This window comes from Ochotona princeps, chromosome 25 (assembly GCF_030435755.1).
Source record: "Ochotona princeps isolate mOchPri1 chromosome 25, mOchPri1.hap1, whole genome shotgun sequence".
NCBI classification, from domain to species: domain Eukaryota; kingdom Metazoa; phylum Chordata; class Mammalia; order Lagomorpha; family Ochotonidae; genus Ochotona; species Ochotona princeps.
Genome location: NC_080856.1, coordinates 11004677 through 11026421, shown reverse-complemented (window position 1 = coordinate 11026421; position 21745 = coordinate 11004677). Strand labels below are relative to the sequence as shown.

Here is a 21745-nt window from a genome sequence, read left to right as displayed (position 1 = left end):
TTATTATTTCTTTTTCTTTTCTTGTTGAAGAAAATCGCTCTTTTTCTCAGTCACAATACTGTGTGTCCACCCAGAGAACAGGCTGGAGAAGTTGCTTAAAGACTTCCTGAGTGCCTGCTGTGTCCCCTAACAGGCTAAGGCTAGGCGGCAGGTCCTGGCACCTCTGGACCCTCTGCTGCCCGCAAAATGAAAGGCTGTGACAGCATAATCGCCAGGCACCCACCCACTCATCGTCACGGTTCCTGACCCAGGGCTTGGGAGGGACCCAGAGCTGGCGCTCTGGGCTGTCAGCGCTCCTGGACACAAGTAAGCATCTTCTAGGCCAACAGCAACTGAGCGCCACCACCTGCTCCGGAAGCCCTCATTCTTAGACACAGAATACAACAAACGTCATATTCCGGGGGAGCACGGTAATTTCCATGCCAGTGTCTGAAACTATGGAGAAAAGGTCATCTCGGCAACTCCACAGAGGAATTACAAGTCCCAAGTGAAGCACCTAAGTATCTTGACCATCTCTTGTTTGGTCATCTTTATCCGCCCACAAGTTGGTGGGCAAACTGGAGGACAAGCTGCCACACGGCAAGGACTGTGCCCCCTTGTTGAGCGACGCGCAGGCTGCACCTCAGAGCAGGTCCTCAGGAACCCAGCTCCAGCCCGCAGCCCGGGGAAGTGGGACCGGGCGCTTCCCGCAGGACACCGCCCCGAACGCGGCCCCGCCCCTCACCTTGCCCGCGAAGGTGCGTGCGGCGCTCGGTGATTGGCCGCGGCCCGCCGCTGCCCGGCTGCCATTGGCTGCTTGGCTCTCTTTGTTCCCGGTCCCCCCCACCCCTCGCCCGCCGGGGCGAGTCTGCCTGCAGCCGACCTCGACCTCGCGGCGGAAGTTCGACGGCGCCGTGCGAGTGGCTGAGGCGACGGCGCCGGAGTCCCCGGCAGGTCCCGCGGTGCCCGGGCCGAGCGGAGGCCACCGGAGCCTGGACGTGAGATCCCGGACAGGAGGAGGAAGCCCCTGTTGACGCACAGCAGCCATGGACTTGGATACCAAAATGAAGAAGGTATGGGTGGGTGGGTGGGGTGGCCCCGGTAGAGGACTGCGGGCGATTTCAACCTGCGCGGGAGTGTCCCCGCTTCCGCCCTCGGGCTGCCTGGACAGGTGGAACACGCGGGTCTTCCGGGTCCCAGCTCTGCGGGATCCTGGCACTCGCTTGGGCTCCCGGAGGAGGAAATGCCACCGCAGCCAGGCTCTCCTGAAACCCCGAGGCGACGCAGAGTAGGGGGCGCGGGCGCAGGTCGTGGCCTTGGGGTCCCCTCCCGTCCCAGCGATGGGAGGGGATTGAAACTTTCTTGGAGATGTTTGCGTTGCCCTTCTCCATCCCGCCGCCCCTCTGCTTCCCTGAGGAAAAAAAGGTAGTGGGCGACTACACCGTGACACTTTTTTCTTCCTGTCTGAGGAAGTTCAACTTTACTCAGCCTGTGGGGCTTAGGGGCGTTGCTGCGACTCTGACAGCCCTGGGCGCCTCCCCCTCGGCTGCCTAGAACCAGTGCTGATGGAGTGCCCTGCCTTTACTAGTGTGTTGCTGATAACTTGGGAAGTGGTGATGGGGAACCTCGCGTCGCCTGGAAGAGAGGGGTGGGGACCGGACTGTGACTCAGAAGGAATGCTGATGTCACAATCCAGGGTAACGCTCTGCGAGAGAATGTCTCCCGAGGGAACTTCGCTCATATTGCCTGCGGTAAATTGGAGCCAGCGGTTCCTTTTCAACCAGGGAGGGAAGTTTTGCGAAGAGGAGGGGAGAGTGGAGGAACCTTAATGTTTACCTCCTGACCATGTATGGCCCCTAAGTTTGTTATCCCGTAAAGACAGAGGTCCTGTCGGCAGAATTAATTCCATCTTATGCCCAGATTCGGAGTTTGAACACATGCACAATTACCAAATGTTGGGAAGCTTTTGGCCAACAAAAGCTTGGAGAGAGAAGTTTCTTGGTCCCTAATGACAGAGCAGGAAAAACCCAACTTGTGAAAGTAGAGGGATTACATTCCCTTCTCTTCCCGTTGGATTTCTTTTTATTATCATTTTAAACAATACTAATGTCTTGGTTGCTCTGGTCTGCCACCTGGAGGGCACTGCTACTTGCTGTTTAGTCCGTCTTCTGTTGATGAACACTGTTCTCATTTTGTTTTCAAGTAGGTAAGACATTGATACTTGTCTAAAATTGGGGCAAAAGGAGGTGTATCGTCCTCGCTTCCAAGCATTGATTCCGAAAATGATTTCATAAACATCAGCCATCCTTCAGGCGAGAAGGCGTGGAGAGCAGGATTTTAAGGGCAGTGGTACTTTTCTGTGTGATACTAGGAAGTTTATACTCCAATATACATTTGTCAAAACTTGTCGGATGTGTGACAAAAGCAGTGCTCCTGCTACAAAGAATGAATTTGGGGGGATGATAATGAGCTTTATCCAAGGTTGTCAGAAAGCACCACTCTGATGATGTGAGGTTTTCATAGTGTGACAGGTTTTACATGTTGGGGATGGGAAATCTAGGACGACTTTGTATTTTCTGCTCAGTTTTACTGCGAACCTAAAACTACTTTTATAAAATGGAGTTGTTTCATAAAGCAAAAATGAGTGTCTAAGAGTTTTTTACCCTGAGACAGTCATTTTGAGGGGAAAAAGTTCAACATCAGGAATTATGTGTGCTTGCAAGGGAAAAATCCAGACATTTATTTATAAACGGCTTCCGTAAAGTTTCCAAAGTGGATTATGATAAATGGCGCCCTTGACATAGGACCTAATTTTTATCCTTCATCCCCGCTTTCCTTTAAAAGGTTATCTTTCCAACCAAGAATCTTAGCTTCCAAATCCTTCCTCCCCTCCTCTCTACCCTCACCCCCAAGCAAACAGATTCCATACACATACAACTTTTGCACACAGCTGTAGGCCATGAACAAGTTGTCGCAGATTGAGAGTCTCAGAGTCCTCAACCATTGACAAATTGGGAAACCACAAAAAGACTTAATGCTTGTCCAGTTGGCTGACACATTTCCTCTTCCCTTGAAGGAACTTGTTTGGACCTGATGTGCTGTGATTTGGACAAGGTGTTTCACAGTATGAATTTGGAGGCATCCAGGAATGTATTTCACAGTCATAGCTGTGATGTCACGAAAGAAATTGTAGTCTATTATACCCAAAGAAGGAAATAAGATGCGATGATCTTTGACTTAGCAGTAGCATTTCCTCGCCCACTTACATGGCTTTAAGTTTCTTTCTTTTCTTGAATTTAAACACACAAGAAAACATAGTCTGAATGTACCTTAAGAAAAGGCAGGATGGAAAATGGAATAAAGACAACCATTTATATGGCACTAAACTTCTGTGTTTTAGGAAATATGGCATTTCCCCCTTCTAGAACCTTTGTGTGGTTGATTTCATAAGGAATTTTGTCCAGGCAGATAAGAAGTGATTTTTTTTCCCCATTAACGTTTGTGTAGAAAAAATTAAAGAGAGTTATCTTTACACATAATGGCTTAGGTGGATGATTTTCTTACAGGATTCTTGATTTGTATGAGTTATACTCAATGTCCACATTGTTTGCATAAATTTGATTACTAGTTATATCCCACCATCACAAAGAAGGAGGATTTTATCATTAGATTTTGCTGTATTTTGTTTTGTTTGACTCGAGCAAGCTGTTGCTAAGACATGGGAGCTAGTTTGGGTATATGAAGTTTTTGTTTTAGTAACATTTTCAAACAGAATCTGACTTGTACATCCTTGCCCATCTTCAGAGCCACTAACTCTTCTTCCTTCCTGAAGTCTTCAGTCCTCTGCTGTAATTGACTTTGTGGAAATACAGTCCTTGTCTGCTTGGGGAAAACAATGGGCTTTGAGAGGCAAACACAGAGACCCATTTTGTAGTGAACAGTAAATCATGACCCAGGGCCAGCTGTTTCCCTCTTTCCTTTCTGCATTACTCTCCCATGACAATCACCTAAGGGAAAAAAAAATACCAGGGAAAAAGAGCCCCCAAATTTCCCTTTCATCACTCAGAATTGCTGCAGGGTTTTCATTTTACTTTATTCCCTTCTTGCCACCTTTCTCTTCCTTTTCTTTTTATCCATCTTAGCATCTTGCATACTTTTCTTAGGACTCTTCTCTTGCTTTACTTAATTTTACTTTTAAAAAATGAGATGGGGGCCCGGCGGCGTGGTCTAGCAGCTAAAGTCCTTGCCTTGAACATTCCAGGATCCCATATAGGTGCTGGTTCTTATCCCGGCAGCTCCACTTCCCATCCAGCTCCCTGCTTGTGGCCTGGGAAAACAGTCGAGGACGGCCCAAAGCTTTGGGACCCTGCACCCGTGTGGGAGACCCGGAAGAGGTTCCTGGTTCCCGGTTTTGGAGCGGCGCAGCACCAGCCATTGCAGTCACTTGGGGAGTGAATCATCGGATGGAAGATCTTCCTCTCTGTCTCTCCTCCTCTCTGTATATCTGACTTTGTAATAAAAATAAATAAGTCTTTAAAAAAATGAGATGTATTCTAAAGACTGTCTTGTATCTAAACTTATTCTAAAAGCTTTTAGTCATCAGCCAGAAAAGCATAATGAAACAAGTGGTTGCAATTGGAAAAAGTACTGAATCACAATAACTTCCATTAGACATGCAATTGGGCTCTGTCTTAGGTGCGCCCACAGTGGAAAAGGTGGTGCTGATCTGGATACAAATCTACTGTGGGATTTGCTGCTCAAAGTCATGTTCACCCGCAAGTAGCACTGACGCGATTGTTTGCTGCCTGTGATGAACAACACAAGGTGAGAGCTTGGTAGAAAGGCACCATAGCCAGGGACTAGTGTTAAGGGCGGCTTCCATTCTGTCTCAGAACAAATACAGAAAAAAAAGTAGAATAGTCCTCAGCTGGACTTTCATCCCTTCTAATCTTCCGTGTGATTCATTACATTGAGTGGATATAGAAGGTGCTTTCTCTTTCCCTGAATATTATCTTAAAGAAAACTGTGGCGGTGTCCGGCTGGTTTTGTTTCCTTATGCTGTGAAGTAGAGCTAGGGGTTTTATCTCTGCTGGCTGTTACTCATGTACCATTTTACCTCCCCTGGTGACTTTGGGCAGTGTTCAGGCTCCATCCATCACACCAAGTTTTACTGCTCCGTCAAGGTCCACCCCAGCACAGCACATCCCCCACTCAGAAATCTTTCTCCACGTTCCCACCTGGGTGCAGTCACTTTTCCTGAGTAGGCAAGGCATGTTATTTCCAACTCTTAGGACACACTTCACTTTCCACCTATGGGTTACAGTGTGCATTTTCTGTTTCATCATCTTAGCTTGGCCAGGCGCTCTTCTGGGTCTTCCATGCAGGTGCAGGGTCCCAAAGCTTTGAGCCGTCCTTGACTGCTTTCCCAGGTCACAAGCAGGGAGCTGGATGGGAAGTAGAGCTGCCGGGATTAGAACCGGCACCCATATGGGATCATGGTGTGTGCAAGGCGAGGACTTTAGCCAGTAGGCTACCTAGCTGGGCCTGAGTCTATTGTTTTTATGATGTTGTCCTTAGCATCTCAGTCTCCATTTCTGGAAAAACCAGACAGTGGCTTACAACAGTGGTTCTTGTTGTAAGACTTCTCCAAATCCAATAACTCCTTTTGACTACAGAAAATAGTAATTTATCAAATAAAATGTTTTGTAGTGCTTAAAGATGACAAAAGCCAAAAATCTGTGTATGTGTATGCATTGATGAATGAAATAGTGTATATAGTTTTGTACATCAGTGAATTCCATGAAGAACTCTGTAGACTGAGAATTTTTGCTCATGTCTTGAGCTTTTATTGTATTTTATTAGTTCATCTTCATTTTCTGTATATATGGGGTGTTGAAGACATTGTTTATTAGATTTGCATTTTGAAGCGTCAGTCATATGCAACATAAACTGTTCTAGTTGTAATGGACCACATAAGACTGGGAGTGAAGTGTTACATTACTCAGTATTTACTTAGAGGAAAAGGAAAATAGAGTTTTTATTGCCTTTAGAAGTTGTGTCTTCTGAAGTAAGACTGACTGTTCATTTAAAAACTATAAATGCTTTTTTAAATGCTAAGCACTGTTTTACACTCTGAAACTCAGGAACAGAAAAGAATTGTATACTTGTATCACAGAATTTACATTGCTGTGGCTGAGAAATGATGGAGCCAAAATGAATAATAAAGCATGTGTTTGGAAGTAAGCACGGTGATATTATAGTTCTAAGCAGGTCAACTATGCACCAGATTTCCAAAACTGACACTGGGTAATTTGGGCGGTGATTCCTGGTTTTGCAAGCTTTTTATTTAGGAGTTCTTCTTTTCACTTAAGTAATGAAAAATGAACCAAAAAGGCACGTTTTATCTGTTGGACTGTGAAAAAATCATAGATGAATATGATTTTTAACTGCCTACATCTATAAAGCATACAGCCTTCTTCCTGAATCGAGATGCCTTATAAAGGAGTCATTCTTGCACTTCCTGTTTGCAGTCATTGCCAGCTTTTGTTTGGTAATCACTCCCATGGTAACTGAAGTCATGATTGATTTTGAAAAATCTGTGTGTTGGATCATTGATGTACAGGGCATACAGGAATGCCTTTGCTTTACAAGGTGGTGGTAGTTGGGGAGCTTCTATAAATTACAAATTGTGAAATCAGCTTTTTGGAGGAGAGGAAGCTAAAGAAACCAAGGATTAACCAAATTAAAAATAGGTTTCAGGACCTCAAAAATTTTCAAGTTTTAAAGAAAAAATATACAATTAATAACCTCACCATTGTTCTTTAAGTAATTATCTGTGTATCAAAGTTTGCAATCAGATGATTAAATTTAGAAGTTTTGCCTTTCAACTACCCAACTATAGTCTGTGACTAAACCATGTACTGATTTAGTGTAGTTTTATCATTTGTTTGTTTCCCCCACCTAAGTTTCCTGACTTCCTAACTTTCCTTGTTAAACAGTGGGGAATTAGATAAGGGTACCCATGGTGCATTTTCTAGGTTTCAGTACTTTTATTTTGGTCATATTCCAAAAAGGACAAGAGCACAGTTTAGAAATGCCAGTTCCTCAGCGTCTGCTTTGTCTACTCAGACTTAGGAGCTGCCTGGGCTGGTGCAGGACTGGAAGCTGGGAGCTCTGTGAGACACCATCCACAGGGAGGCATTGAGCGCTCCTGTGTTGTGCAGCACCGGGGTTACTCCTGTGTAAATCTGCCTCAAGGGCTGACTCACTTGCAAACCATTAGTAACTTGGCCTGTGGTTTTGTAGTGACATTCTGACCACCATGAAAACTCTCCATGCCCTTGGCACAGTAAGCCTAGCAAGAACACAGAGAGAGAGAGAGATATCAGAAAACTGAGCATACATGCCGGATGCTGAGCCCATTGAAAAGTCTATAGCCATGATGAACTGGCCCCAGCTTTGTTTGATTAGAAAGTGGTATCCTGTATTGTTGCAAAACAATTGTGCAGATGGTAGATAAATTTGGGTTTTTAATGATCTTTTTCTATTAGCATCCTCATGGCCTTGATAGGGTGAGTCACAAAGTCTAAGATAAAGTTTATCTTATTTTTTCCATTTATGGCATACTGGCCTATAGTGCAAACAACAGGGCTGTGCAGAAAGCCATTCTGTTTCTCACAGGGAATCTTTAAAGTGCAATTTTACAATGACAGACTCTAAACTTCATTTTTATTAACATCACTCATTGAGCTTGCATCTTCTGAAACACTGTGATGTCAGCTTTGAGCAATCAAAAAGAAGGAAAGGAAAGAAAGAAAACTAGTGGACAAGACAAGTATGTAAATTGGCAACATTGCTGGATAGAATACTTATTGTAATAGACTGTTTCTCTTATCTATGATTAGAAACCCCTTTTTAAGATTTCTTTCTTAGAAGTCTTAAATTTGTAAATTAGAGATTAAGTCCTTGTGTTAATATTTTGTCATAATTACACCAAATAACTACCCCTCTATTTTTTCAAGGAAACTTTTATGCAAAAAATAAAAAAATCCATTGTCCAGCATTTTTAAAAACATTGAAATTAACAGCTAAGGCAAAACAAAAACAAATCCAATTACAATTAAATGCAGTAGATATAAAAATCTATTTGTTGAGTACTTAAAAGTCCCTGTTTGCTTACTCTCACTTTCCTTATGCATGTTACCGCAGACTGGCACACAGGAGTGCAGTAATTCGAATGTTGATAACTATATTTTGGAATGTCAGAATTAAAAGTAATTTTAATTTAGTGGGCTAGGCATATTTTATCCAGGGAACAACTCCCATAGGTTAAGATTTCACAAGGCAGAAAATAAATTTGAACCAAAGCATGAACCAAAGGCATGCAACTCTGAAAAGTCAGTGAGCCCATTCTTGACAATCACACCATGAGAATTTGCAGCTTTAACTTTTCGAGCCCAAATGCAGAGTAGATGAGTGGCAGTGATCTGTGCTTTTCCCCAGGCTCAGGCTTGACTTGAAGCATGTTGCTGAGTTAGCACAGCAGCCTAGCCCACAAGGAGGATCTACTCTTCCATCCTATCTTTGATCCTTCTTTTATGTGTTTATATCTACTGAGATAAAGGAAGAAATTTCACTCTGCAGTTGGGATGGCACAGTTGGGGCAGGGTTCCGAGCATAGTCTAGGCCTACACTGGTGCCTCCTCCTTCAATCATGCAGTACGTGAAGCTCAGAGTTAGAGCATCCTCGAAGGCTTTTCTTTTGCTGGTGCAGTCACGTGTCCAAGCCCAATATCAGTAGCCAGGATGAGGCTGTGGTGAAGTGCGGCTATTAATAAGAATACATGGGAATAATGAGCTGGGGTCATCCCTTCCTCTCCCACATTTGCTGTGATAAGCTAATGTGATTAGTCCTAACCTGTGTAAAGATTTTTCATGCATCAAGAGTCTGTACTGAGATGGTATTATTTATAGCATCACATTTCAAAACAAGGGAGTCTTTGGCCATTCTGAGCAACTGTGAAGGAAAACTGATTTTGCAGAATGGTTTATTGGCTTTTTAGAGGGTGTATACTTTTCAGTTTGGCCACTGATTTGTCAACTTCAGGATCCATCTCCAGATTCTATCCAGGCAGGCCCTGTGACTTCTGCATTGCCTAAAGAGATGTAGAAGCTTCTTATTGCTGAAGATGACAAGACAGTTAATGTTTTTTAAGGGAGTTAGCAAATCTGACCTTTTAAATACTGCAACAAATTTAAAAACGATCAGTGAGACAGCTATATGTATTATATCCCAAGAGAAACAGGCAGAATTTAAAGATAGGCAGGACATATTGGGTGGCTAAACTTCATGTTTTTGAAAAGATGTCACAGATGAAAGAACAGAGATGTTATTCAGAGGAACTTTTCTCATGGAGCCATGGCAGTTAAACCAGAGGACAAGAATGTTCTGGGGACCCCTGCTGCCCACTCCCCTGGAACACAGGGAGTTTAAAGGCAGAGCGTGAAGTTTCCAGATGGAGGCTTGAAGTGCAGCTTTGATATTTGCCCAGTCATTTAAACAAGTTTCTTAGTCTTCTTGGCTACAGGGAGCTAATCTGTGCAATATGGATAATGCCTTCTGATTGGATTAGTGTGAGATTTAGGCTAAGTGAGATGTGTGAATGTCTGGAACAGTGCCCAAGAGAGCAAGTACTCCATCAGTGGTAGCGCAATATTCTGTGATCAGTTCTATTTCTTTAGGTTAACTTCAGTATTTGGAATAAGTAAGTATTTTGGAGAACACAGGCCAGGCCCCAAGGTGCAGAAGAACAAGCAGAATATCATGATCAGAATAAATGGCTTTGTTGTACACTGTGTTCAAGAAACAAGTGTCTGTTGACCCCATACCTGTCCTCATTACTAGGTGTGAGTTTCCTTAGCCTCCCCATGTGAAAGCTGTGCCACAAGGTCTTCGAGAAGGCTCTGTTCGCTGTAAATTACCCTCCTGGCCCCACTACATGTGAAAAATAAATCAAGAATCAGTGTAGTGTAGCTTCTGGACTGTTGGTGATTGGCCAGGTGGGTCCTTTTCTAATCTAGAAGAATTTGGTTTTGATTTTTCTGCTTGTGGTTCCATTAAGATAATGGAAAACTTGGATATGTAATCTTGTTTGCCAACAGCTGTTGCATGTGTGCTTTTAAACTTGTCTGCTTCTCCTGAGCCATAACACAACTCTAAAGTGATGTTTGTGTGTCTTCTCTAGTGGGGAAATCCTCATGCTGTGGACTAAATATAGAACAAGTAGTGCAAACTCTAATAGATCATCAGTTGCGGACAGCTGAGAAATGAGTTAGGGTTCCTACGATTTACACAGCACACTCTACAAACATGGTTTAATTTTCTCAGGGTCAGGGAAGGTGTGGGGAAGCTGGAAAAGAAATGAGGAGGCAATTTCAAGAACCTGACAGTGGGATCCCTGCATTTCTGTCCTCCTTCTTTCGTTTCCAAGACCCTTTTCTGCTACCTAGGTCTTTATTTTTGTCAAGGTCTCTAAATGCTCATCCTGGGTCTAAGGGGGCAAATGAGAAGGTTGTCTGCTTGCCCACATCCTTCTATATTTTCTGCCTTCTCTCTTTAGGGTAGCCATCTCCCTTTGGAGGTTTATGCACCCAGTGGACAGCCTCTCCTACTGGCTCTCTGAGCCTGTACCACAAGACTTTCCCTTCCCTCTCCAGTGAGAACACACACCTGCCCTATCCCCTTTCCCTGCTTGTGCTCCAGGTAGGAGGGAAGTAGTGGCAGAAAAGCACTTCCTGGTGCAGTTACCTTCCCCATGCTCTCATCAAAGTGTTATAAGATTACTCTGGAAGAAATTACAGTGTAGCCCCTGAGGAATGGCAACAGTGCTGGCAGTGTTCAAGTTCTAGGGTACAGAGTTTCAACCAAGACCCCTCCAGTTGCAGCTGTCTGTGGAATCCACTCCTTAGACCAAGCTATGGAGGTAAGTGACACAAGACCAAATTAGGATTGTTTGCTACAACCCACGTTCCTTTAAGGAACTGCTACAGCTACTTTTGGGGTCAGGTTTTAAAACTTCCTTTTGGGGCTGTTAAATGGGAGGCTGTGAGGGCTGTACAGGCGCATGCTGCTGCACAAACCTCCCTGGAATTGGCCCTAATTAAAAAGCAGTTCCAGTCACCATCACAGCCTATTAATCGTGGCATTTTAATAGCCTGTATTTTCTTAGAGTAACAGATTTCAGAGACCTTTCCTGGAAAAAATGCATACAATAGGTAGTCTGTGGATGAACATTTCAAGTGACTTCCTTCAAGCCATCTTGTAAAACTAATTTTATCATTGGGAGTTTGAGAAATGTGTCTAAGACACAAGCATAAATTGATCACACAGAATGCATTGCTTGTTATCATCTGCTGAACTGCAGCAGGTACAACCTTCACTGATCCCTGGTAGCAGATTTACAAGAGGCCCTAGGCAGCCTATCCCAGTAAGCCACTCCCAGATCCCTGTCTGATGCATAGAAACTGTGAGATGATTCATATTTGCCATTTTTAAACTCCCAAGTTTTGGGGTAATTTTTTAACTGATATGGAGGTTTTCCATTATTAATTTGGAAATTTAATTTTGGAAAAAAAAATGAAAGGAATGATATCTCAGCTTTTACAACATGTCATATTGTCCCTGGTTGGATTGTACAGATAGTATAGTATCTTCCAAAAAATACAGTAGATATTCTTTTTTTTAATAGTAGATTTTTCAACACCAGTGACATGTCTTCATGTTTTGAGTGAAGCTGTTTCAAGTATGAGATGTATTGTATTCATTCATATTTCCTTTCTTATAATGAAGAAGAGATTCTCTTGCTAAAATATTGCAAGAGACCTGATTTGCACCTAGATCCTGGATAGTGGTCTTAGCCCCAAGGGTCCTCTCTTGTAAGTTAATCCCATCAGGGCTTCAGCAGCAGTCTAGCTGGAGTGCAGCCTGTCAGTCATGTACCGATTTCCGAGCAGGAGCTCCTGGCTCATTATTACAGACATTTTCTTTCTGGTCAAAATTTATTGTTTTAGAGATGGTACAGATGAAGAATATTACCCCTTAGATGATTTCTTATCTTTAAAGTCTCTATTTCTTGAAGGAGGAAGTTAAGAGCCCAGAAGTTGGAGTTGAAAATGCCAGGAATCAAATACCAGCTCAGCCACTTATTTGTGGTCCCTAGGGCAGGATACTTGAACTCTCACCAAGGTCTCAGTTTCCTTGTTTGTAAAATGGATATGATAATACATTCCCCACAGGGGTGGTTGAGGCTTATGTGAAATGATGGCTGCATTGGGACTAGCGGATAATAACACTTAAATTAGGGTCATTCCATGTCATGTCCTATGTTTAGAAACAACATTGGTGGTTAAGAACAGACACCCTAGACTGTAGATGACTGGGGGCAGGTTAGCAGCTCTCCACTGCAGTTTCTTGGTCTGCATGACACACCTTGAACTCTCACTGGATTGCTAAAGGGGTGAGTGAGGTGAAGCACACTGGTCCAGAACCGTGCCTGGCAAGGGCAGTGTTTAGTGCACGGCAGCTGCTACCACAGGCACCGACAGAATCTTGGTGGCAATCCTTGGGCTGCAGAGATTCTGGTAAAGATCCTTTGAGAAGTCAGTAAGCCAAACTTTCCAGCATTGTTGCAAATGTCACAGTGCAGTGGCAGGCTGGGGGTCCACTGATGTGTGAACGTTCATTGTACAGTGAAGAAGGATTCCATACCAGGCTAAGTAGCAAGACCCTTGAAATTCTAGAACTTTGCTGGGGACCGCTCAAGAAAGGCCTCAAAGTAAGTGCCATTAGAAATAGATCTGTCGGGCCCGGCGGCGTGGCTAAAGTCCTCGCCTTGAAAGCCCCGGGATCCCATATGGGCGCCGGTTCTAATCCCGGCAGCTCCACTTCCCATCCAGCTCCCTGCTTGTGGCCTGGGAAAGCAGTTGAGGACGGCCCAGTGCACTGGGACACTGCACCCGCGTGGGAGACCCGGAAGAGGTTCCAGGTTCCCGGCATCGGATCGGCGCGCACCGGCCCGTTGCGGCTCACTTGGGGAGTGAATCATCGGACGGAAGATCTTCCTCTCTGCCTGTCCTCCTCTGTGTATATCTGGCTGTAATGAAAAAATGAATAAATCTTTAAAAAAAAAAAAAAAAGAAATAGATCTGTCTGCCCAGAGGAGGGTGGGATTTGGGCAGATGAAGATCTCCTGGCTCAGAAATCAGACAAGGGAAAAGCTCCCCTCATGGTGGGCGGGGAGTGACTGGAGGGGAGGGGTGATGCTGGGATGCCTAGGTCCTTCTCAGCCATGCTGAGAAAGCGGAGTTCACTGAATTCATTCAGAGTCTCTAACAAGAGCAGTGGCATGGTCACTGTTCGCTTTACTGAAATCATTTGAGAGAACAATAATAATGTTGTCCTTTTTGTATTCTTACCTGATTTAGGAGACTGTGATCCCATCCTACTAACATGATGAGGCTTTGCTTGTGAGCATTGAAGTGGCGGGTGGGTGGGCGTTGCAAAAGAGCAGAACTTTGTGGCCAGGAAGCTTCTGGGTCCCACAGTTGTCACCACATTGAAGGGTGATGACCCTCTTCGCCCTCCTCTCATGTATTTCAGACCTGAGTGATGGAAAATTTTATTCTCATGAATGGAGAAGAGGAAGTATAGCAACGATGACTAATTGTAGCTCTTAACCACAATATATTACTTGTTTCCTAAGAAAAATTGGCAAACTAAAAATGTTGAAGAGCGCATCTTTGTACATTTAAGTTTGGTTTTGTGTGTAAAACTACGCCCAATCCACCTTCCTTTTTTTTTTTTTACTGCTATTACAAAAAGTTGGGGAATGAAATAAACTACAAATTTCGGTTAGAAATTAATTTTGTTAGAGATTAATCAAAATGTATTGACTAGGGTAGAATGGGTTTTCCAAGAGAGCACTGAGAGGAATTTTTTGGAAATGGAGAGAGAGAGAGAGAGAGAATATGAATCTGCCTTCAGAAATGCAGTTCCTTTGTCCAGGATGCTCATCTCTGTCAGAAAGATTTAAAATGCTTTCCAAGGAATGTATGTGCATGTGTGCATGACAGGTAGGTAAACATACATGCACATTGCACATATTGATACACACATGCCCCAAAAAAGAATCTCTAAGTACTTCACCAAGTTCACAGTGCTTGAGATTGGGATAGGGTTTGAGATGCTACTTTTTTTTTTTTTTGGAGGCATCCCAACATGGGGTTTGAGTCCTGGCTCCCCCACCTTGCTAATTTGTACCCCCGGGTGACAGCAAAGGCTTCGGGAGCTGAGTCCTCGCCACCTACGTGAGATTTGGGTTGAGTTTCAGCTGCTAAATTCAGCCTTACCTAATTCTTGGCTATTGTGGGCATTTTGGGAGATAGGAGGCCTCTCTCACCCCATCCCCTTCCTCCTTTCCTACCTCTGCTCCTCTGTCTCCACTCTGAGTTAAAAAAAAATCTTGGAAACCATGCCATTAATAAATACATTTAACTTACTTAGGTAGAAAAAAATGGGAAATTCTTGCAGATTTTTTTTCATAGAAAATGTGCACATTTTCCATGATCTTTTTTAAGACCCCACAAAAGCATGAATTTAAAAAAGCAGAATAAACTTACCTTTGAATTTCATTTCCCCACAGACATTGAAGTACTTTCATATGTTTCGCACAGTCTACCTTGGTCAGCTTCATTCCAAAATGATTAAAGCAGTGTTAGCTACACTTGCTTGTTTAGTAACCACATATGATTCTTTGCCCCAGAGGGAATTTGGTTATAAAAACTGCATGAATCAGATGATCTCACCCTGAATACCGCATAATATCTTCCAGATCCAAATTGTCTCCAAATCAGCTCAGATCGTGTTTGCAAAACCAGATGTTCCTTGTTATTTTTCCCTTTTCTGTTAAAGTATCTGACATATAATACCCCTTTCTGGGGGCAGGAGGGTACCTGAAGCATTGCCAACCTATCCTGATTGCTTGAAATTATGAATTTGGAAAGATTTATTCCATTTCTATTTCTTACTCTCAGACAAGCCTGCGGGGCACAAAGAGGGTTTTTGCAGGCACTGTTTGCAGCTGTATAAATCCTGTTTCTGGTGGCTGGAGTTAGAACCTTTTAAAAGTCCTGTTTGTCTATCGCTGGTGTTTTGTTATAAATACTGTACTCATAGTCACTCTTACTTTTGTGGAGAGCCTTGATAGGTATTCTCAAAGCTTGCCTGTAATTTCTCCGAATATAGTCAATCCCAAGGACCTGTTTTCTTGGACACTGAAGAAGAAAAATTAATCTGTCATGTCCTTTATTGATGCTGGCCAGAATGTGCTACTAAAATTACATGAAGGAGACAGCTTTGGGGCTTGTGAGCTTATGAGAAACATGTGCTTATAGGGACCAAGTGTTGGCTCTGGAGGGAATCACCACATCACATTTGCAGTTGAAACAATTACATGCACAGACCTGAGGGGTGGGAGAAGCCAGAGCAGTGCTGTGTGAGCATTCCAGAGCAGCCTGTCGAGCCTCCGTGGGACCCCATTTCCCAAGGCGTGGCTGGCAGAGCTTGCCAGACTCTTGTTTCCTGTGCATACTTCATAGATTCTTCCTCCAGATGAGTCTCTCTCTCATGCGCGCGTGTACACACACACACGCACACACATCCCTGTGCTCTGGGGAATGGTATATCAGAGCCCCCTCACTGCTAAGGTCCCAGCATGTGGACTCATGAACATGCATGTGTTTGGAAAGGTGAGGGATGGGGCCTTTTCCAGGAAAACAAACCTTGCTGGAGAGAGGTGGTGTGCAGGGAAGCCTTGTGTGGAGCGGGACGGGGCCGAAGGGTGGGAGAAGCCAGAGCAGTGCTGTGTGAGCATTCCAGAGCAGCCTGTCGAGCCTCCGTGGGACCCCCTTTGCCATGTGCATACTTCATAGATTCTTCTCCAGATGAGTTCCCAATGACTTCTAACAACTTTCTCAGGGATTTTCTGTAGTAAGTAAACTTTGAGCTGATGATGACTGTACCAAATATTAGCTCATCTAAGATGAAATTAATCTGACTCCTGATTTGCAAACACAGTGTTAGATGGAAAAATTTATGTTGAGCTTGACCCAGTTCACTTCCCACCTTATCTAGCTGAAGTCCAGAGAAGAAGACTGACTTCTGACGTACTGGACTTGAGGTGCACTCGGGCAGATCCCAGAGTTCCTGCCTCCTCCTCCCCCCCACCCCCAATGCTGGGTCAACCTCTCACAATTTTCTACTGTGGTAGTTCTCTGGTAACTGTGAGCAGGTACTCTGTGGTCCTCCCCACACCTAGAAGAGAGTTTCTCATCCCAGCAGTGTCACTTCCTGGGACACATATCCTGTATGCGCGTTCATCTGAGGAGTTGGATTTCCCTTTATAAAACAGCCAATGTGGCTTAGCTGAGGAGTTGCTGGCACTTTCTGGGCCCCCCACCTCTCCTGACTAGAGCTACAGAAGAGCTGGGGGGAGGTCCCAGGTCCTCTGACCCTGTCCCAGAGGGTCTGGCAATAGGCCCTGTGACACAGTGCCTCGGGCAAACCTCTTCCTGTTGGTGTTTTCCTGCATCTGAGATGTGTTTGACTTGGCTGGCTCAGGAGGGGGAGAACAGAAGCAGAAGAAATTGGCTCACATCCACAGGAGAGTGTCTGCCACCGTGCAATTTTAACGTAGAAATTGAGTTTGATAACTGCATCCCAGAGTCTCATTAGTTTGGAATCGGGCCCATCCACTACACAGGGGGTCGCCAGTGTTGAATCCCATGCCTCCTTTGTCTGAGTGATTATCTGCTTTTCCATCCTAACAGGGTGATTGCAAAGGAGAAGGGAAGGAGTTGCCATCCCGACACACAGCATGCCTTAGAGACCCTCAGTGCTGACTTGAGGTTGAGGTTGTGTGGCTATATAATAATCTCGCTTATTGAAATTCCCCCTGGGAAAACAAGCTCCTTGCCTGACGTGCTCTGTAACTGCTTTAGCTGCTCATGGTGGTTTTGAAAAGTAGGTGCCTTTGGGTTTGTGTTTAGTCTCATACTTGTTTTAAACGACTGCTTCTGTGGAATTGCAGTTGGAGACTGGCATGATGCTGTGTCCTCTCTCAGTCTCATTCTCTCTCTGTCTCTCTCTCTCCGTTTGTCTCTCACATCCCTGTGCTCCTAAGGTCCCAGCATGTGGACTCATGAACATGCATGTGTTTGGAAAAGTTGGGGAGGGGGCCTTGCTGGAGAGAGGTGGTGTGCAGGTGAAGCCTTGTGTGGAGTGGGATGGGGCCGAAGGGTGGGAGAAGCCAGAGTAGTGCTGTGTGAGCATTCCAGGGCAGCCTGTCGAGCCTCCGTGGAACCCCATTTCCAAGGCTCGGCTGGCAGAGCTGGCTCCTGCCTCTCCCCTGCGTCACACACGTGCCGCTCCTGACGCTAGACTTCCCGTCTCATTCATCTGCACAGCTGCCTTCTCTGTTGAGCCTGGTGGATCTAGTCGTACTGTAACATGCTACCTCACAGGTTTTCTTTCTTCCTAGGGCAGAGGAGCACAGCAAAGCTGCCTGCTCCAAGGCCAGCCCTGTGGCCCCTCAAGTGCTCTCAAGTGACTGTGGCTCTGCCCCCTCCCTCTTGTGCCACAGGGCTTGGCGTGTGTGCTGCTTTCAGCCCCACATGTTTCCCCTTGCACCCTGGTTGAGGTGGAACTTGCTCATCCTTTCAGTATCAGTTCAAGCCTCCCTAGTCTAAGAAAGCTTTCCTGGCCTCCCAGATTTGGATGTCCCCTTGATGAAGCCCTCAGGAAGTCATCTACCTTGCTGATGTTGTTGTAAGGTGTCCGAGTGTGTCTTCCTTTATCTTAGGTAGATGCAGGCTGTTGCTTCTCTTTGGAAAACTGAAGGGCTGCCCTTTGATGCCATGCATCAAAAAAGGGACTGGTTCAGGCTAAGGGGTATGATTTGGCCTTGAAAAATGTCATCTTACCTGTCATGGTGTGGTCATAGCTGAGTAGGACAGATGTGCCCATAGTGTGAAGCCAGTGCATACATCAGGATGATTCAAGAAAAATTAATCTGCCAGATTGGGAAATTAGAAGCAGCCACAAATAATTACACCTTCGTAGATTCACTGTTCAGAGAAGATTCTTAATTACGGTCTTTACAAAGACCAGAAAACTCAAGTAAGAAATTTTTGTTTTTTTTAAAAAAAAAGGCTTTTTTTTAAACAAAAATAATTCCTGTTTCTGTTTTAAAAATTCACTTTATTTTTGTATTATGACCTTCAGTGATAAGACAGCAATTTGATTCATGAAACAAACAGTTCAGTGTTGATGTTAAGCATATACTGCAGAGACATTCAGTTCTTATGAATATTGGTACTTCCTACAGATGATGCTGTGTATTCGTGTTAATGTTCTGGATAACATGCCTGAGACGTGCTGACTTGATAATACCATGGGTTCTCCTGCACAGTCGGGGTCAGTTGGTGTGAACCTGCCCTGGGATGCGGATGTGGCCCCTTCAGAAAAGAGAAGCGTTTCATGTCAACATCATGGCCTGCCATGCTGTTCTTTCAAGGAACATGTTACGCTGTGGTTTTGATTGTAGAATAACAAACATGACTTGGTTATGTTACCATGGAGTCCTTGAGAAAGGGACATTTGTCCAGCTTACACTTCTGCTGCAGACACCAGCGGCTACTACTTTGTCAGTTCCTGATGTGATAGTTAAGATGCTGGATAACCTGGTCACAAGTGATGATCTGATGCAAAAGTAGATGAATTTTTTTTTAAATTCTGGGGTGAGTTTTTGGGTAAAATACATGGCCATCTTGTCTCACCCCCTCCACGACCCCGAACTACTTCCTGCTCGTCCATGGTTCAGAGACTTGCCGAGGATGATTGTTTAATATGATGAGAACAATTCCCTGCAGAAAGGGTAATAGCACAGCCCGTACCTCACCGTCATGGGCAGAGGGGCCCAGGCCTCAGAGGCAGAGCTGGCCTCCTGTCTGCTCTACCCTGTTTCATGAACACTGTGGTCTTAACATTGTTACTGCTCTAGATTTTGGTTAATTCAGCTTTAAATTGGAGAATAATAGAACTGACTTTCTAAGCATGTTGTGAGATGCTCATGGCAGGGCCGGCATTGTGATACAGCAGCTGAAGTTGCCACCTGTGACCCCTACATCCCATATTGGGTGCTGGTGCCAGTCCTGACTGCCCCACTTCTGCCCCGGCTCCCTGCTAACGCATCTGAGAAAGTAGTGGAAGATGGTATAGATCCTTGGGCCCCCAGTGACCTAGAAGGAGATCCTGGCTCCTGGCTTCATCCTGGCTCAGCCCTGGCCATTACAGGCATTTGGGGAATGACCCATGGGACGAAGGATCTTTCCTCTCTCTCTTTCACTCTCACTGTGCTAATTCCCTTTTAAATGAATAAAATATTTAAATAAAAAGATATTAACAAGAAAATGTAAGTTCTTTCCTGTATTTCTAGCAATCAGTAACGTTTGTTGTTGATACCAATTTTTAGGATAATATAAATATTATTTTGACTGCAACTCTTTTTTTTTTAAAGATTTATTATTATTGGAAATCCGGATATACAGAGAGGAGGAGAGACAGAGAGGAAGATCTTCCATCCGATGTTTCACTCCCCAAGTGAGCCGCAACGGGCCGGTGCGCGCCGATCCGAAGCCGGGAACCTGGAAACTCTTCCGTGTCTCCCACACTGGTGCAGTGTCCCAAAGCTTTGGGCCGTCCTCGACTGCTTTCCCAGGCCACAAGCAGGGAGCTGGATGGGAAGTGGAGCTTCCGGGATTAGAACCGGCACCCATATGGAATCCCGGGGCTTTCAAGGCGAGGACTTTAGCCGCTAGGCCACGCCGCCAGGCTCGGCTGCAACTCTTAATGTATCACGCATTGCTTGTTTGTTGCAAGCTTTCTCCCTTCCCCCTTAAAAAAAAAAAAAAAAAAAAAAAAAAAGCTACTTATTTTGAAAGAGCTAAAAGGGGAAGAGATCAAAAAAGAAAGATCTTTTGTCTCCTGGTTCCCTCCCCAGATGGTCGCAAAAGCAGTACTGGGGTAGGCCAAAGCCAGGAAGCAGTGGATGGCAGGGGCCCAAACACTTAGGCCATCTTCCTTCCACTGCTTTCTCCAGGCCATTAGCCGAGAACTGGAGTGGAAGCGGAGTGACCCCGACACAACCTGGCAAGCATATGGGATGCTGGTATCACACACTATAGCTTGGCCTGCCATGCTACAATGCTGGCCCCAGGCTTGCTCTCTGAGCTCTACCTCTGTGGGTGTTCTTTTGCCTGTTGGTGAGAGAGATAAATTCATGACTTGTTGTGACTTGCGATGTTTATAATCTTCTATATGTTTAGTTGTACTCTGATGCTTCGTTTTTCATAAGAAGCAATAAGGTTAGGCTGTATACGTACTCGGAGCCGCCATTTACATAACTGGCTATCATCACGGACTAAACAATGTGATCCTCTTCAAATATTTGTTTGAAATTTGTATCAACTGGAGTGGCAGATGGGATTAGAAGTGCGATTTATTGGATTTTTCAGATTTTTTTTTAAAAACATAATAATAGATCCATGTTCTTTTTTTTTTTCTTTAACAGATGGGCTTAGGTCATGAACAAGGATTTGGAGCGCCCTGTTTAAAATGCAAAGAAAAATGTGAAGGATTTGAACTGCACTTCTGGAGGTAATGCTTTGGAAACTAACAACATCAGTCACGCACGTTCTATGCCGGTACCTCTTCCTCAGCAGATCTCTCCCGGTTGCTCGGGACTGGCTTCTGAGCTGCAGAGCTGGTATTTCCTTCTCTAAGAAATAAGTGCAAAGTAAAGCTGGTGTGTTTTCCCATCATTCAACTGGAGTGAATGGACCGTGATAACTGTATCCAGAATTGTTGGGTTTGTTTGCTGTTTTTGAGGTTTCCTGTGCACCTAGGTTACTGCAGATGTCGCTTCTGAATGGCCAACAAGGTCCCTGGGGGACTCCTCCAGGTGAGCGTGTTAGTTATCATTCGCAAAGTTCTCACAGTTCAGCCCAGTGTTTGCAATAAATGGTAAGTTTTGGTAGTGTATTCAACATTCACCTCCCAGTTGTCAGGAAATGAGGCTGAATGTAGGTTTCTTCAAATGTTTTAGCTGTAAGTTTACTACTGAAAAACTTAGAAGTGCTACGATATTTTTGACAGAAGCAAACAAAAACAATTAACAGTTCCTTAGCTTGAATGAAGTACACGTATATGCAGAACAACTGTTAGTAGATCAGAAAACAGAATTCTGAACAGGTTTTGTTTATTTAAAGTAACATTGTGTATCCTGTGAATCTAAAACTTGGTGTTTAATGGTTATTCAAAGGTCTGCCCAAGGTTAGAATCGGTGTATTATTATTAGAATAAAAATATGGGTGATAACTGGGATGTTAGGATGAGAGCTGGCCTCTGTCAGCTACTCTTTTATGACAGCCACTTCTGGGCTACAGGTTTCCGTGGGATACTCTGGAACAAGCCGTGCACAGTGGAAGTTCAGGGACAATGTAAACCAACATAACTTACAGCAATAGGCTCTTTTGAAAGCTCCCTATTTAATATGGTTTGGGGACAGGGACTGTTGTTTTGAATCATAAAGGCAACAAATGCCTTGGTCTTCCCACAAGTGCTGATATAGTTCTTTACTTGTAGGGAGCTAAG

The 21745-nt window shown here is 44.5% G+C and overlaps 1 protein-coding gene across 3 annotated transcripts in view; it reads left to right on the top strand.

Annotated features, from left to right (window-relative positions):
* Window positions 1–511: 511 nt before the first annotated feature.
* The window catches only part of TES (testin LIM domain protein), a 36399-nt gene continuing 15165 nt past the window's right edge, over window positions 512–21745 (top strand). The window contains exons 1-2 of one of the 3 annotated variants that reach the window (XM_058681323.1): window positions 512–1052; window positions 20664–20749. In XM_058681323.1, the coding sequence (XP_058537306.1) occupies window positions 1026–1052; window positions 20664–20749 (113 nt within the window). In that variant the 5' untranslated portion in view covers window positions 512–1025. Of the gene's footprint in view, window positions 1053–1789; window positions 2186–18191; window positions 18212–20663; window positions 20750–21745 lie in introns of those variants that run through there. The other 2 variants (XM_058681324.1, XM_058681325.1) reach the window with 2 other exon arrangements.